Source organism: Ictidomys tridecemlineatus, chromosome 8 (genome assembly GCF_052094955.1).
Source record: "Ictidomys tridecemlineatus isolate mIctTri1 chromosome 8, mIctTri1.hap1, whole genome shotgun sequence".
Classification (NCBI taxonomy): Eukaryota; Metazoa; Chordata; class Mammalia; order Rodentia; family Sciuridae; genus Ictidomys; species Ictidomys tridecemlineatus.
The window spans coordinates 17,142,407-17,158,160 of record NC_135484.1 but is presented as its reverse complement, the minus strand read 5'-3'; the positions used below and the strand labels follow the sequence as shown (position 1 = coordinate 17,158,160).

General features: G+C 43.0%; 1 protein-coding gene across 1 annotated transcript in view; it reads left to right on the top strand.

The window, feature by feature from the left end:
• Ust (uronyl 2-sulfotransferase) overlaps positions 1–15,754 on the top strand; it is a 267,090-nt gene that overhangs the window by 94,971 nt on the left and 156,365 nt on the right. Inside the window, exon 2 of the mRNA XM_005321354.5 lies at positions 14,097–14,140. Coding sequence (XP_005321411.2) covers positions 14,097–14,140 — 44 coding nt within the window. The remainder of the gene's footprint in view (positions 1–14,096; positions 14,141–15,754) is intronic.

The window sequence follows — 15,754 nt, the reverse complement described above, 5'->3', positions numbered from 1 at the left end:
ACATTCTTTCTCCTGCATTTTTTATCTTAGACCTTCAGCTCAGCTTTGGCAAGAAGTTTCTGATTTTTAAGTACCTATTTAGTGGGTTCTCCTGCAATGTTTTGTTTTTATTCTTTGGTGGTGGGGGTGGGGTGCATGCAGAACAACATAGAGGTGGAAGACTCCACTTTTATCATCCATATTATAGTTCTATGAACCATGACACCTCCCTAAATCTTGTCAGTCTGGTACCAAATAGAATGAGAGAGATGATAGGAAAAGAAGAGATGATGAGTTTATTGAAACACACTATGAATAGAGATTGTCAGGCCCATATGTTAGAGTGCTAGTTAACTTTGTGAGGATTACTGTTCTGTGGCTTCAGTAATTTCTGCTGCTCTATTAAAAGTACTTTTTTTTTTTTACATCTGAAGACCTCATGAAGGAGGAACTTTGATCTCTTCCTTGTGTCCTTGAAAGTTTATGAGAAAGTGATTCTTAGATGGGCTAGTTCTGATGAACCACACCATCTGTGTAAGACTGACTTAGCCGTGAACTCATTTTGTCCACATTTTGTCACCAGCATCAGCATTCATGAGCAACCTTTCCAACTGCTCCGTCATGTGCAGATCATTTTAGTGCAGTTTATTTGAAACACCCAGTCGAATCTTCCTTCCTACTCATTTCCCTAAAGCATGAGAAGAATTGGCAAGTGACAAGTCATTTCTCTGTCAAATGTACCACAGATGCATTTAGAATATAAAGACATAGATTCTCATTACTGGTGGCCCCAGGCCATGGCCCAGGCACCAGTCAAGCAGGAGACAGCTAGAAACACAAAAGCTTTTTCATCCATTTAAAAATGTTTTCTTTGACACCAATCTTCGTGCAAGTTGTGGTCCATCACCCAATAAGGACTTCACCCATAGAAAGTCACCAGGACCCACTGAGAGGTTACCCTGCTTAGTCCCCAAGGAAGTCCTCCAAGTGGGTTGTGGCTCAGCCTTCCTGCTTCTTCACAGTGGTGGTGTTGACACACACACTAGGCGCCCTCCAGTCTACACACTGCCCTGCAGAGCACAGAGCCTGAGGAAGTAGGGACAGGGAGTCCCAGGAGCTGAAGTGCAAGTCCAGCTCTGACACCACCCAGCCATGTGGCCTTGGCTCAGCTTCCTCCCTTGTAAAGGAGGGAAGCCGCTCTACCTGGCTGATCCTAGGGCTGATGGGAGGGACTGCTCATCAACATGAAGGCTCTATGTTCACCTGAGCCCCTACTGGATGTGCTTGGAGGCCCTGGGACTTCTGCCTCGTAATTGAGACTACATTTTCTCATTATGGTTTCAAGGTCCCCGGGACGTCCTTATCCCGATTTGACAAACTGCAGCCCCACAGCCATGCCGATGCCCTGCCCACATCTGTGTTCCACACCTGCTGCAGGTGCCCACACCCTGCAGGTGCACCTGCCCCTTTCTTGTGGCTGTTACCCCTCTTTTCTCCCAGACACAGCCAAGGAGGCTCCCACTTCTCAGAGCTGAGCCTGACTCCATTGCAGAGGTGCATTTCCTCCAGCCTCCTCTTTATGCCTTGCAGTGGCTGATTTTCTCCTGGTCTGGAGCCTCCAACACCCACTGCCCCTGTCTCCTGAGATGCCCCTCCCTCCTGCCCTCCTTCTCTTCCATTTGTGGCCTTTGTTGTTCTTCCCACACCATCCTGGACTTGGCTTCTTATCAGATTCAGCACAATCACAAATACTTATTTTGTAATCACTCTTCAGTGCTGCCACCCCTTTTCACTGCAAATGTCTCAGAAACAGTTCCGTGGGCTGGATATTTGTGTCCCCCTAAAATCAACTTGTTAAAGCCCTAACCCCCAATGTGATGGCATTTGGAGGTAGGTCCTCTTGGAGGTGATGAGGTTTAGATGGACTCTTGTGGGTCAGGACCCCATGGTGGGATTAGTGTTTTTATAAGAAGGGGAAGACAGATTAGAACTCTCTCCATCTTGGAAGGACATAGCAAGAAGGTGGTCATCTGCAAGCCAGGAGGAGGGTCCGGGTCCCTACTAGAACTGGACCACTCTGGCACCCAGTTCCTGAATAATGAGAAGTAAATGTTTGTGTTTAAACTATCTCTTCTGTGATGACTTGTTATGACAGCCCCAACTAGGACCCAGCACAGTGCCTGGCACAGAGCAGACCTTGATGGTTTTTGATGGGGGAGGTAGGAGCTGTCCTGTCTCTGACCCCTCCTGCCACACCCCGGCACTTTCTCAAATTCTTAGTATTTTGCTCACATTTCTGCACAAGGCCTGATCTTACAAGTGTTTGGTTCATTTCCTCAAGTTGATATTTGCCAGTGATACTTCTTTTCAACAATCTTGCTAAAATTTGGATGTCTATAGCAGAGGCCGGGAACTCCCTGAAGCCATGTGCTGAGTGATTTTAGGATTGTCTTTGGGAATCATCTTTAGTGTTTAAAGTATGTATTTTCTCAATGATATATTTTTATCCTTAGAGAAAGAATTTAGTTATGTAAGAAAAGCCCATTCATTTCGATTCAAGTTTGGAGAATTAGCTGGGTGATCAAACTTGAAAAATTTGACCACTTAGGGTCAAAAATGGCACAAGGTGGGATGTTCTGGGGTGAGTGCTTGGCTCTGTTCTTAACTTCACTACCAGCCAGCCTTGTATCTTAGCCTAATTATTTAACCTCTCTTTGCTTTGGTTATTTTCTCTCTAATTTGAGGGAGTGGACTTTCTGATATTTATGGTTATTTTCCTGTTCTGAATCACATGATGTGTGTGTATGTACATGTGTATGCAGGAGAGGTGACCATAGTGGCTCTGATGTCAAAGCCAGAGAGAAATCCCAGACTTTGAGCAAAGGCAGTTTGGTTGGACTGAGCTGCTTTACCAAACACTTTCCTTGTTCTATATATTTGTTAAGGAGAGCAGTGTATCAAAACTTTTCAAATCATGGAATACTTAGAAAATTTTATGGTAAACTGATGAGGCTGGGGGTGTCCATATGAAGCTAGATGAAAACATTCATTGCATTTTCTTTTGATTTTGACATTATACAAATATTAGGAAAGATATTAAATGTTGAGATTGTGGAAAGCTTCCAAATTTTTTTTTAAAAAGCAGAAATATGTAGTTAAAAGTGATGTCCTTTATTCAGAGATCAAACTTGAAATGCTCATTCAGTTCCTGAGTGAGCCTTTTGGGTGAACATTCCTATAAATTCTTGAGAACCATCACTGACAAGAAATTTTGTTCATTTAAGGAGACGACAGAAAAACATTAAAGCATTTTAATAGCTGTGATAATTTCCTATTACTGCTGTAACAGATTACCACAAAGCCAGTGGCTTAAGGTAATGCAAAATCATTATTTTCCAGTTTGTCTGAAATGACTGTTAATGGACTCAGATAAGTTGTCAGCAGCTGCGTTCCTGCTGGACTCTGCGGGAAAAGAATCTGACTTTGTTACCAAGGGTCCATCAGCCACTTGCACTCTAATTCTATCTTCCCTCCCTCTATCTTCAGAGTACATCACTCCACCTCTTATGGAGTGTCTGTCACATCTTGTCAGACTCTGACTGAATTACACTGGGCCCACCCAAATAATTCAGGACGATCTGCCCATCTCAGGATCCTTAACTTAATGCATCTGAAAAGTCCTTTTAGCATGTCACAGGATCTGGGGATTAGGACCAGGATAGTGTGGGGGAGGGGTGTCATTATTCAGCTGACCCCAAGTGCCCCTCGACAATTTACATCAGTTGAAGTCACATGTGAAGAACCAGCAGTGCTTCCTTTTCTGTGGTTGACAAATGTCACGTTGAAATTTCTTGCAATAAGGTGAATGGATTTCTGATCCAAGCTAACTTTTTGTATCAGGTATTACAAAATAGTGGTGACTCTGCCGAATGGGCACACACTTGTAGGACAGCCATCCTGTGACTAAGGTGGGACCCTTGAGATGGCACATGAGCTTAAGACCTACAAGAGGTCACCAGAGCTCCTGACTTACCCCTGGGATGTCCATCCCCACGCTTGACTAGCCACCCCTGAGTACGGTGCAGGCTCCTTGGAGCCCTGATATCTTACATTCTTCAGCAGCCCTCTGTCCTAATTGGGTGGTGACACACCTTTGTCCAGAATGGGCGGTGACATGGTCTGACATACATATCTAGCTGGTGAGCGTTGCATGTCCCTCAGAGAGCTCAGACCTTTCTCCATTTAGGCTACCCCTGTGCAACCCCAGCGTGATCAGCCTCAGTGATATCAGCACCTCGAAACATGCCATGATCCCAGACCGGAATCTCTGAGGGAGGCAGGGAGTGTGTGTGTGTGTGTGTGTGTGTGTGTGTGTGTGTGTGTGTGAGAGAGAGAGAGAGAGAGAGAGAGAGAGAGAGAGAGAATGTGAGTGTGAAAATAGCGTTGGGTCAGACTGCAGGGGTCAAGTGTATGAGTACCTGCTGATTCCTGTCCGTGTGTGCAGATCCCTGTTCCTTCAGTTTCCTCTATTGTAAAAGGGGAGTCCTCCTCCTAGGGTTGTTCGAGGAGCTGAACTGGGCGAGGTCTATAGAGTGCTTTGCCCAGTGCCTCAGACAGCAGTGGCGTGCCATGGGTGATGGCGAGGAGCATGCTGGATTTTCTTTCAGGCTTGTCTACCCCGCCCCGCCCCCCGTTAGGGTAGTTTCTTACTTGTCTTCCTGTCATCTGCCATGTACTCATCATTCTGGGTTGTGGGGGTGTGATTGCAGTCAACACAATGGAAAGTGGAACTTGTCAAGTCAGCCACATGGAGTCTAGGGCCTAATTGAAGAGGAGGACTCATCTGACTACTGGGTAGAGGTGGAGTGTACAGGCCTGGGGCTGCAGTAGGTGGGATCAGTTGACTATAGTAATTGCTTTAGGGTAAGAAACTAATGGAAGGAAACAGAAACCTAAGTGATTCCATCTTATGCTTCTCTGGTTCTCCAGTTCTGCCTGCATAAGATCTTACTGTATGATTATAACAAATTCCTGAGCGAATTTGGAAATAATATGTATTTATACTTAGGTTGTTATTATAGCAGTAGTGCACTGATCATTTGATTGCTAAAGTAATTTCCTTCTATAAATTTACCTTTGATATCCCCAAATGGATATTCAGATTTAATGAAAAGAAGTAATATGTTAAACAACAAGGCAGCATTTTTGAGCTGGAAATAAAAGGGATGAGCATTAAATTGCTTTTAAGTTTAATTAGGAATGGGAGCTACTTTCTAAACCATAATTGATAGCAGTTTAATTTGGATATTATTTTTCAGTGTCTGGAATGCTTGTTGTTCACATTTAGGATGAAGAAAATATTTTCAGGGTCTCATTGCCTTGTTAATTGACTGGGTAAGCATGTGAGATTTTTTTAAAAAGATGTTTTTGTAAACCTGTTTAAATAGCCATAGTTAATAAAGCTATTTGTTTTAATTCAGTGGAAGATAATTTCATTAAAGCTTAAATAAAGCTGTGCCAGCAGTTTTCCTCCATACAGTGTTTTTGGGGCTATGTTAATCTTAAGAAGTGGAGATCCTGGAAACGTCGTTCAGTACACAGACTCCTCATTGTTAACGAGGGCTGGTGTGTGCTGACAGCTACCTCTCAGAGAAATGCAACCCACGGTTAGTGGTGGAAAGTGTGGCATTACCATAGTTTTTTTGGCAAGGACAAAGTTGGGGGTGCTGCCAGCCTCCACAGTGACTCCTTCATTAATGGTGTCTTATCAGAGGCCTGGGCTCCAGGGTGGACATGCAGCCCCATGAGATAGTGTGCTAGGTAACCAGAATCCTGTGGGAGATGGCTTGTCCTGAATTTCAGAAAAAAGAAAGGATTTCAGTCACTTATGATTTTGATTTTAAAAGGACCCATGGAGGAAAGACTTTGAAAAGAATTGCTTGTGTTTCATGAAAATTGACACAGGGTAGAGGCGGATTTTTTTTTCTTTTGACATCGACACTAATGCATATCATGGTTATGGTTTCTATAAGAGGAATGAAAATTAAAACATTTTTATTCTTCAGGGACCATTTCAGACAGAAATAGATCTGCTAATGTAAGATTTCAGAGTTAAGAATAAATTATATTCCCCAAGGTCCTGAAAGTTCATTTGCACAATGCTAAAGATAGTTCAAATAATTTGGGGGAAAAAAACTTTTTGTACATTTTAGAAGATATATAATATATATATAATATTGGAAAGTTATAGAAAATATAAAAAATTATTTTATATTAACCTTAGTCCTTTATGATATAAACTGTCTCTCTGACTTTTCAGGACTTCCTTTGTTTTAAATACAATTATAAAATTAAATGTAACTGATAAAATTGGGTAATGTGTATAATTGAACTAGCAACCATTATTTACCCTTTGCCAGGCAGGCATTGTGCAGTGCTTTAAACACCTAACAGACACAATTTTACACTTGATGTTAAATGTACATTTACATTGAATGGGTTTAATTCCCCTAACAGTCCTATGACTTAATGTCTTCATGTGACAAATGGAGTCATCAGCCTCAGGGACACTAAGTGATGTTTCCAAGATCACTCCACTGAAGGGCAGGTCTGAGCTCTGAACCTGTCTTTGGATTTCACTTCTACTGTTCCTTGACACATCGGTTCTGTTGGTGGATCCTCCTTAGTGCATTCAGGGATTCTCCTGGGCTCCTTTCCACTCTCCCTCTAAAATAAGAGTGGTAGTTGGTAATAACTACATTACGTCCTCACCACTGTACTCAGGAATCCTTCTTTGGGTTCTAGCAGTCTCCTCTTCATATGGTTTTGCTGGTCTCTATTGGGTTCACCTGGGTAAGGCATCAGGCTCATGCCCAGGCTCCCTCTCCATCCCAGGCCCGCCTCCTGGAAAGAGGAGATAGGTCTTTGAGCTGGGAGCAGAGAGTGTCTTTGCTTCAGATTTTCCGGGGCCTCTTACTTTCACACCCTGTGGGCACACTCCCTTCATGGGATCATATATGAGTGTCTCTGGAACTGAAGAAACAGGTGTTGTCCTGGTTCTTGCCTGTGCGGTCTGGGGAAACCCCAGGCGATGGAGGATCGTGTACCTACCCTCTTGTTTGGCCCCACAAAGCAAGAGCTTCACCAGAACAAGACATTGATTCCAGGAAACATAAGTTTCTGAAACTCTAAGCTCTGAAGATTATTCTTAAGATTTCTGGAGCCCCAGAAAGGTGTCGGTGATCCATGTGGCTTAAGGGGTAAGCTCTATGCCTGGAGGTATCCTTTGCCAGTGCCCTCCCAGGCAACCTGTAGCCAGCCTGGCCCTTTTCAGTTTCCTCACACACTGGAGAGGGTGCTAAGCAGAACTGCTGGGTCAGCCTCCCCTGTGTCCAGGCGTTCTGTCTTGTCCTGAGATGTGACCCTTGTGTAGAAATCTCCCACCATAAACGATGGAGGTGACCCCTAATTAAGATGAGCTTGGATGAGCTGTGTCATTTTTTTACTTCTGGAAAATTGGATTTGGCTTGAGTTATGAAGTGCATTAATTTGTGTTTCAGAGCTCAGTGGTTCTCTACTCTGGCTAGACATTAGAATTACCTGAGGAAGTTAAAAAATACCAAATGCCTGGGCCTTATCCCAGCGTAATTAAATTGGAATAGCTAAGGCTGGGGCCTGGCATTGACATTTCTCAAAACCATTGCAGGCAAGTGAAATGTGCAGTGAGGAATGAAAACCCTGTAGGAAACAGAGAGGTCGTGGAGACAGCTCCTGTCTGCTGCTGCTGCCGTTATTCCTAGGAGTACAATTAGTGCTGCTAGTGAACATGCATTAGGTGCTTACTGTGTGCAGGGATTGTTCAGAGCATTTTTTATAGAATGGATTTACCTCATGTATTTCTTGCGATAAGCTATGAGCTTATCTCTGTTTACTGATTTGTATTTGCACATCTGTAGAATAGGTGAAGCATTCTCTGCTATACAAGCAAGATGTGCCAGGCATGGTGTTGCACACCTGTAATCCTAATGCACAGGGAGGCTGAGGCAGGAGGATCACAAGTTCAAAACCAGCCTCAGCAACTCAGCAAGGCCCCAAGCAACTTAGTGAGATCTTGTCTCTAAGTAAAATGTAAAAAGGTCTGGAGATGTGGCTCAGTGGTTAAGCACCCCTGGGTTCAATCCCTGGTACAAAAAAAAAAAAAAAAGCAATATGTAACCAGTTTAGGTGTATATATGATTTTCATATTCATATTATTTCATATTATGCTTACCCTGCTTTGGTTCTGCCGAAGAAGACCTGGGTAAAATATAGTAAACAGCCAGAAATCTTCAGAGCCCAAGACACAAATTATGGCCTCCTAATTCCTAGTATCAGGCTTCACATGAGTTTCTTGAAATGCATCTTTGCTAAAAATACTTTGTAAGATGGTTGAAGTAGGGAGACCTTGATAACACGGGAAGATGCTCAGGGAAACTACACGCCCACAAGCTGTAACTCCCATGTACTTGGGTTTAGCACCTTTGCACGTTTACGAATGATTTACAGCCTCCCCGGGAGGTCTCCATCATGAAGGAAGAGCGTGGGATTTGGATTGTGTTGTAATGTTGCTGGTTTCAAAGCCTGAGATCACTTACCTCCTCATCAGGGCATTTTTAAAGCATGTTAAACCACCAGAGTGCTGCTGGGTTTGTGGTGTAGTTCTGTAAGTGTTAAGGTGTGTGTCGTCACACCATCATCAGGGTACAGAACATGTTCCTAGTGCTGGCATGTGGCTTCTAATCAGAAGCCACAGCCTGTCTCCTCCACCTACTTGAACAGCCTGGATCAGCTTAAATTCCTGTAAGAGACCAAGCTCCATGCCAGCCCTCACTAGTAATTTTTTTAAAGGACAGGTCCTGTAAAAGCCCACGCAGCAAAGAGTGGGAATGTGGGGGTGTGCCATTCCTTTTTCTCTAGCTTGACAAGATACTGTAATTCTTGATCCCTGAAGGAAGACCCCAGACATGAAAAGGAGGCTGGAGTCAGAATTCCAAAGGTGCAGGTTACTTTCTGGAAAGAAATGTAAGAATGTGTTCCTCCAGGCCTCTGAAAATAAGGACACACTCCTGCGATCCTGGGCTGAGACTCGGCTGCTGGGGGTGGCCACACACAGGCACATGGAGAAGGTGCCAGGAGAGAAGCCCTCCTCCACCACTTCTTACCTTTCCACAGTGCAGATCCTAAGCACCATGCCTGGAGGACATGGGTGTCACCTTCCTGTCCTGCAAGTCAACACTCTTGCCAAGAATCCTGTGCGAGGCAAACCGGCCTGAGCTGCTTTGAAGCCTTGGAGCCTATTCATGGCAGCACATTTTGACAACAGCACATCCTTTGATCTCTGTAGTGAAGAAGTTATCTACTTCAATTTCAAAAATTCTGACAATTTTGTTGACTTTGTCCCATGAAAGCTTAAGTTCCTAAACTCAAATATCAACTCCTAAAATTACACCTTAGGGAGGAGAAGCTTGCTATCCCTGGCCTTGGAAACACTTGTCCCCCTTTCACAACCTCTGTTGTCAGTGAGAAGTATTTACTGGCTCTGGGTTCTGATAAATTGCAGGGACATAACTAATGATCTGCTGGTAAGATTGCAGGCACAGGGTCCAAGTGCCAACACTGGTGAGCCCAGTTCCTTCCTGTGTGCAGAGAGAAGTGTTAAGTAGGACTGATTCATTCCTGGGTCATAACAGCTGATGATGAAATTGTCTATAAAAAAGGGAGGGAGAGAGAGGTAAGAAAATAATGAATTATCTTAGGGTATTTTTGTATTGTACTGATCGAAGCATATCAGTGGTAGTCATACTATTAGGGTTTGAATTCTGCTGTGTTCTTTGCTTGATTGTGTGGCCTGGGTGAGATGCTTTTAACATATATCACCTTGTGGGATTCTTGAGAAGTTTGGATAAAACAGTTTTCTTTAACATGTCCTGGAAACTGAACCCAGGGGCACTTTACCACTGAGCTACATCTCCAGCCCTTTTTATTTTTTATTTTGAGATAGAGTATTGCTGAGTTGCAGAGATTCTCACTAAATTTGCTGAGACTGGCCTTGAACTTGCAGATCTTCCCGTCCGAGTCTGTGGATTCACTGGGATTATGGGTGTGCACCACTGAGCCTGGCTTGGGTAAAACAGTCCTTACAAAGTACCTGGCAAATGGTAAGCACTCAAAAAAGGTTAATGTATGGTCCAGTAGCAATGATAAGAATTTCATATCTCATTTGGTTTCTAGGTTTCTATACAGAAGGAGGTACCCTATAAATCATGACTAAATAGATGAGAGGATGCGTAATGAGGGAGATTAGGAAAACTAGTAAATGTCAGCCAGGCCTAATGTGTTCTGCCAATGTTTAGCATCTTTGTCAAGCTTATTACCATGTCTCGTTTTTTGATGTATGTTTAACTCTGCCCAATATGTATTGCTCATCAACCCAAAGAAATAATTTAGAATAGAATCAGTGTTAAGATGGCCCCTAAGTCAAAGTCCTTACAAAAGAGAGAGAGAGAGAGAGAGAGAGAGAGAGAGAGAGAGAGAGAGAGAGAGAGAGAGATTCAATACAAGAGGGTATTATTGGCCATTTGCTGTGATAACATTGTTTTCTTAGTTATAATATTTCCCACATGTAAAACTGACAAAAGATTTAACAATATGTTGAGTCCAAAGGTGTGCCATAGGACCTAGGCCTACACCAGTGGGGTCAGTTTTGCTTATTAATGAAAGGAATAAGATGGGAGGTTCACATTCACACTGTGTTGAGGCTTTACAAACTGGACATTGTGACTCCATGGAGGTTGGACATTCACAATCACAATGCTAACTTCTGTCTAAGGCTTACTTTGTCTCTGGTCCTGGGTTTAGTGCTACTTGTACATAATTTAATTTAATCCCACACCATATCTATGAGCTGGGTGCCATCATTATCTTCAGTTATCCAAAAAAAAAAAAAAATAGAGGATAAGAAAATAACTCAGTGTCATGCAGTCGTTGTCATAGCATTGAGTTATAAGGGGGTGAATTATGAGGCAGACTTGTGCATGTCTTCCTCTCCAAGATGGTGCTTCCCGCCCAGACCCCATGCTTAGTATTTTCTGTTCACTTGTTGAAAACATTGCAAACCATATGACTAATGAATAACTAAGGCTAAGGTGCAGGTGATAATTCATTTATTACAGTCTATGGCCAAGATGTCAAGTATGGAAAGTGAATTAAGTAGTATTTCATTTTTTAAGCCAATACTGACTACATACCACGTTCTTGAGGGGCTCTGTTCTAGGAGTTGTAGCGTTGAGCACAGTAGACAAGTCCCTGCCCTGAGGGAGCTTGTACTCTAGTTGGAAGAGACAGACAATAAGGGACTAAGTAAATAAATGTACTATTATAAAACGGGGCTATTCAGAGAGAACATCTGAACTGAGCCTGAATGGAAGGGGTGGGGAAGAGCTTTTCTAGAGACAGTTCAAAAGGCCCCCAGCTGAGCGCAGCTTGGTGCATTCTGGAGCAGAGAAAAGGCAGTTGAGGCTAATGGTGATAGGACATAGGGCCTGCGTCATGTATGGCATCACAGACCATGGTGAGGGTCTTAGAAACACATTTTTTTCAAGGCATATCACTAACATGTTCTAAGTTACAAGGTTTAAAAACTCTTGTTGCGGGCTGGGGTTGTGGCTCAGTGGGAGAGTGCTCACCTAGCACATGTGAGGCCCTGGGTTCGATCCTCAGCACCGCATAAAGATAAAGATTTTATGTTCATCTACAACTAAAAAATATTTTTTAAAAGCCCAACTCTTGTTGCTATTCAAGTAGAGGAAGAAAATAGGGATAAATAAAGAGATACAGGGACTCTACTGGATGGCTTAGAGTGACTGATGAGAAGTGTTCAGATTTGAGTAATAACTTGAAGGCCAAGTCAGCAGGACCTCTGACTAGGGGGTAAGTATGAGGTGGAGGAAAGCACAAATTGACAAGCCAATAAGGAAGACAGGGATTTGGGGAATGTAATTGGAGCATATGAAGTTTTCTGTTTTGGATGTATGAAATGTGAGATGTCTTTAGACATCTAATCTGAGGTGCTAAGGTGTTGGGGTGCCTCATCTGGAGTTTGGGTTAGTGATCAATCAGTTGAATGAATCCCTTTAAGGGGTGTTTAGAAATGTGGAAGCCTCTAGCATTTTAAGAGTGTTTTGTTGTTGGAGCTCTCTTTGATCCTTGAAATGATACCTGGAGAACATGCTGGAGCATGTTGGGATTTCTCGCTTTTCTCTGGGGAAGGCACATCCTCATGAAGAGCAGATGGGAACTCTCTGCAGTCATACCGGCTATACTATTGTGAAATATTCCTAAATAGTTCTCCAGATGTCAGCAACCATTTTTATGCACATCTTTTTTATTAGGTCTGATACAGATCTTTCTACTTACGTGTGTTCCCCATGGAGTTCAGTGCTGTAATTAAGAGCTAACAAATGGTTAATCACATTCACATTTAAAAGGTTCCTGAAACAAGCCTAATCATGAGTATGGCAGGGTTTGCAACTTGCACATAAAAATTGGACCCTGTTATCCTTTTACGATATGCGACTAGCTAGAGTACTGTCCCTGTGGAAATAAGTGTGTTACAAATCAGAAGACTACAAAGAAGGGCTGCATGTTGACTCAGTGTGGAAAAATGTATAAGCCAAACCCCTCTTATTTATTATGTTTGGATACATGTCCCCATTTTTACTGTCCCTGGCTTAAGCTTTGCTTCCCCCCCTCTTTTTTTTTTCTTCCAGTTTTCTAAGTCACTTTTAATCTTTATTTTCAAAAGCACCTTTCATCTATTCAAACTAGGGCATTTATCATACCCCCAAGTCTCTTCTTCTCTAAGTATTCTTGTTTTTCCAATAGTTTCTACACTGTGTTTCAGAAGTAGGTTCTAGTGAAGATTATTTTCCTGGACTCACAGGAGTCTCCTATTAGACTGATTGCATCATTGGCTTCCCCATGTGATCCAGTGTCACCAGATGGTAGCATCTGCAGTTCGTGGGCTGCATGGAAGCCTGAGATGTCAAACCTTTCGGTCTGCTTTTCAGATGGGTAGATGCCCAAACACCTCTGGAAAAACCAGTCTTCTCCTCCCTGCAGGTTAATTACTCTTGTAACTAGAGTAACTTACTGATGTTCTCCAGACCTCTGTTTTCGAAAATTCTAACCCATCTCTGATATTTGAATTAAATGAAGGAATATCTGGAAAGCACTTAACAGAGTACCTAATACTTTAAAAAATAAACTCAATAAATCTTGATTCCCTTCCAAGCCCTCCTGAGTCTTCTGTTTATTCATCAGGAGACAACAGCCACACTGTCTGAAAACACACATGCTAGTAGGTGGCTATTAGTGAAGACCGGTCAAACTGGACTGAAAAGATAAAGAGAAATTGACAGCGTCAAGGCGACTGGTGAAACAGTGGAGGTGTTCTCAAAGTATGTTTCCGGGATCAACGACACCTACATCACTTGACTCATGGTTAGAAATGCAAGTTATCAAAACTACTGAATCATAACTTTGGGGACAGGGCCAAGACATCTGTGTCTTATCAATCCCTGCAGGTAATTCTGATGCACATTAAAGGTTGAAAACCAGTGGTCCAAGGGAATCTCAACAAGTATTGGGTGTGAAACAATGGTGGTGCATGCCTCTGCAGGTGTGTGTTTGTGTGAATGCACGCCCATGTGGGTAGAATATTTGTTATTGCCAAAACTGTTAACCAAGCATCATAATGAAACTGGAGTTTTGAGATGAAGCTCAATTCACTGCTTCTGCTGGCAGGTGGGGTCTGCACGGGCTGCGGGCCTCTGCAGCCTAGAAGTGTTGCTGCTTCTCGGCAGGGACCAGAGGCTGGCTACACGTCTTGACAGCCAGGAGCCATGTCAATAACATAAGCAAAGCCCAGCCAAACTGATGGATGAATTACCCATTTGTCTTTGGCACTGTTGCCTGAATAGAAATATATATAAAATGCTTATTTTCACTGACTTTGCATTAATCTTTTGGAGTTTTCAAAAAAAAATGACCCATCAACATTTTTCTTCTTTATTTTCTAGGAAACTCCACTTACTTGGATGACCATGGACCACCTCCTAGTAGGGTAAGGTCTTTTCCTTTGTCAGTACTTGGAGCTTCTGATTTTAGTAGCTCCTGGACCCCCATTCACCCCAACCAGATGCCCTCTAGTCCCAGAGCATTTGCAAGAAAATAGTGGATGATGAATGTCAAATAAATCTTCAACCTCTAATGCAGAGGAAAGGGACGAGCATGAAGATAGTCATGTGACACGGAGGGAGAGCCATTACGCCCTTACTTGAAGAGCTGGATCTGCCCAAACACTGGAGCCACCAACTCACTTTAGACCTTAGCCAGCTTCTCCTATTGGCCGTCACCTCATTTGCCCTGGCTGGCCCATGAAGTTGTTCACAGCCCTGCCTCCCACGCCTTTGGGCCTGGTGCCAGACTTACTTCTGTCCCCTTCTCCCTGGCCTGCCTGGGATAGGATACTCTGTACAAGGCCCAGCCAGTGCCCTCCCACGGCTGCCCTGGCCTGGCCTGCATGCCCACTTTGTTTCTTCCTATAAGCAGTTCTGTTTGACTTTTAAGGGGCAGAACAGTCCTTTAGTGTAGTTTTTCCACCACACTCTATTTTCTTGAGCTCAATGAAAACCAAATGTCATTCTACTGAAAGATGAGAACAACAAAGTAATCATTGTGGATGAGAAAATCTATGTAATGCAATGTACTCTCTTTTATTCTGAACTTCTGTCCTTTGTATTTTTTTTGATATCATTTTTATTTTCCTTAGTGGGAATGTTGATCAGTCCTTGGGCCAGGGGAATGCCCTGGACAAAACGTTGGCAACCCTTTATCAGTCAGTCTTACGTTAAGAATTTTGTGTCTGGCCTGTGACACCTAGCTTACCAGTCCTTGGTAGATGAACTGAAGGAGATGCCTACAAAGTGCAGTTATAAGTTCGTGATGAGAAAACAATGAGCCACCAATCTCGGTGGCCCTTTAAGCCACTTTACTTATAAGCATGGGCTTTGGAAGCAGATATTTCTGAATGCAGCATGGGCTCTGCCACTTTCTAACTGTATTACAGTGGTGAAATTCTCAACATTTTGAGCCTCAGATTCTCAAGTGCAGAGTAGAGCTAAGTATACTAGCCAGCGAAGGATATCAGAAAGGATCAGATGAGCTGATGTATGCGGAGTACTCAGCACTGATGTGTAATAAATAGTAAATCAGAAGTAGCTAGTGCTTATGTGACTGGGGTGTTGTTAACTTTATTGATCAATTGGACAGTAGTATTTATCAAATTCATGAACAGCCCTACCATTTGACCTACTGCATGCTTATTGAGTGCTTATGATGCCAGAGACCCTAGAAATGCAAATAAGAAGCAACAACAATAAAAATAGCTCCTCTCCTACAGGAGCAAAAGAACATAGAGGACTGTAAGGTCTAAGTCTAATGTGCATCCTCACATCCTGGCTTGAGCCTCAAGACACAGAGAGGCATGTTATGGTTCTTCATTGAACCTCATTGAACTGGACAGTGGAATCCAGAGCTGGAATCTGAATTCGTTTTCCTGGCTCCTGTTCCAGGTTTTTTGCACTAGGCTAGTATTCTCAAACTTGACTTGTATCAGAATCACCTGGAGGCTTATTAAAATTCAGATTATTGGGCACCACCTCCAGAGTTCTGATTG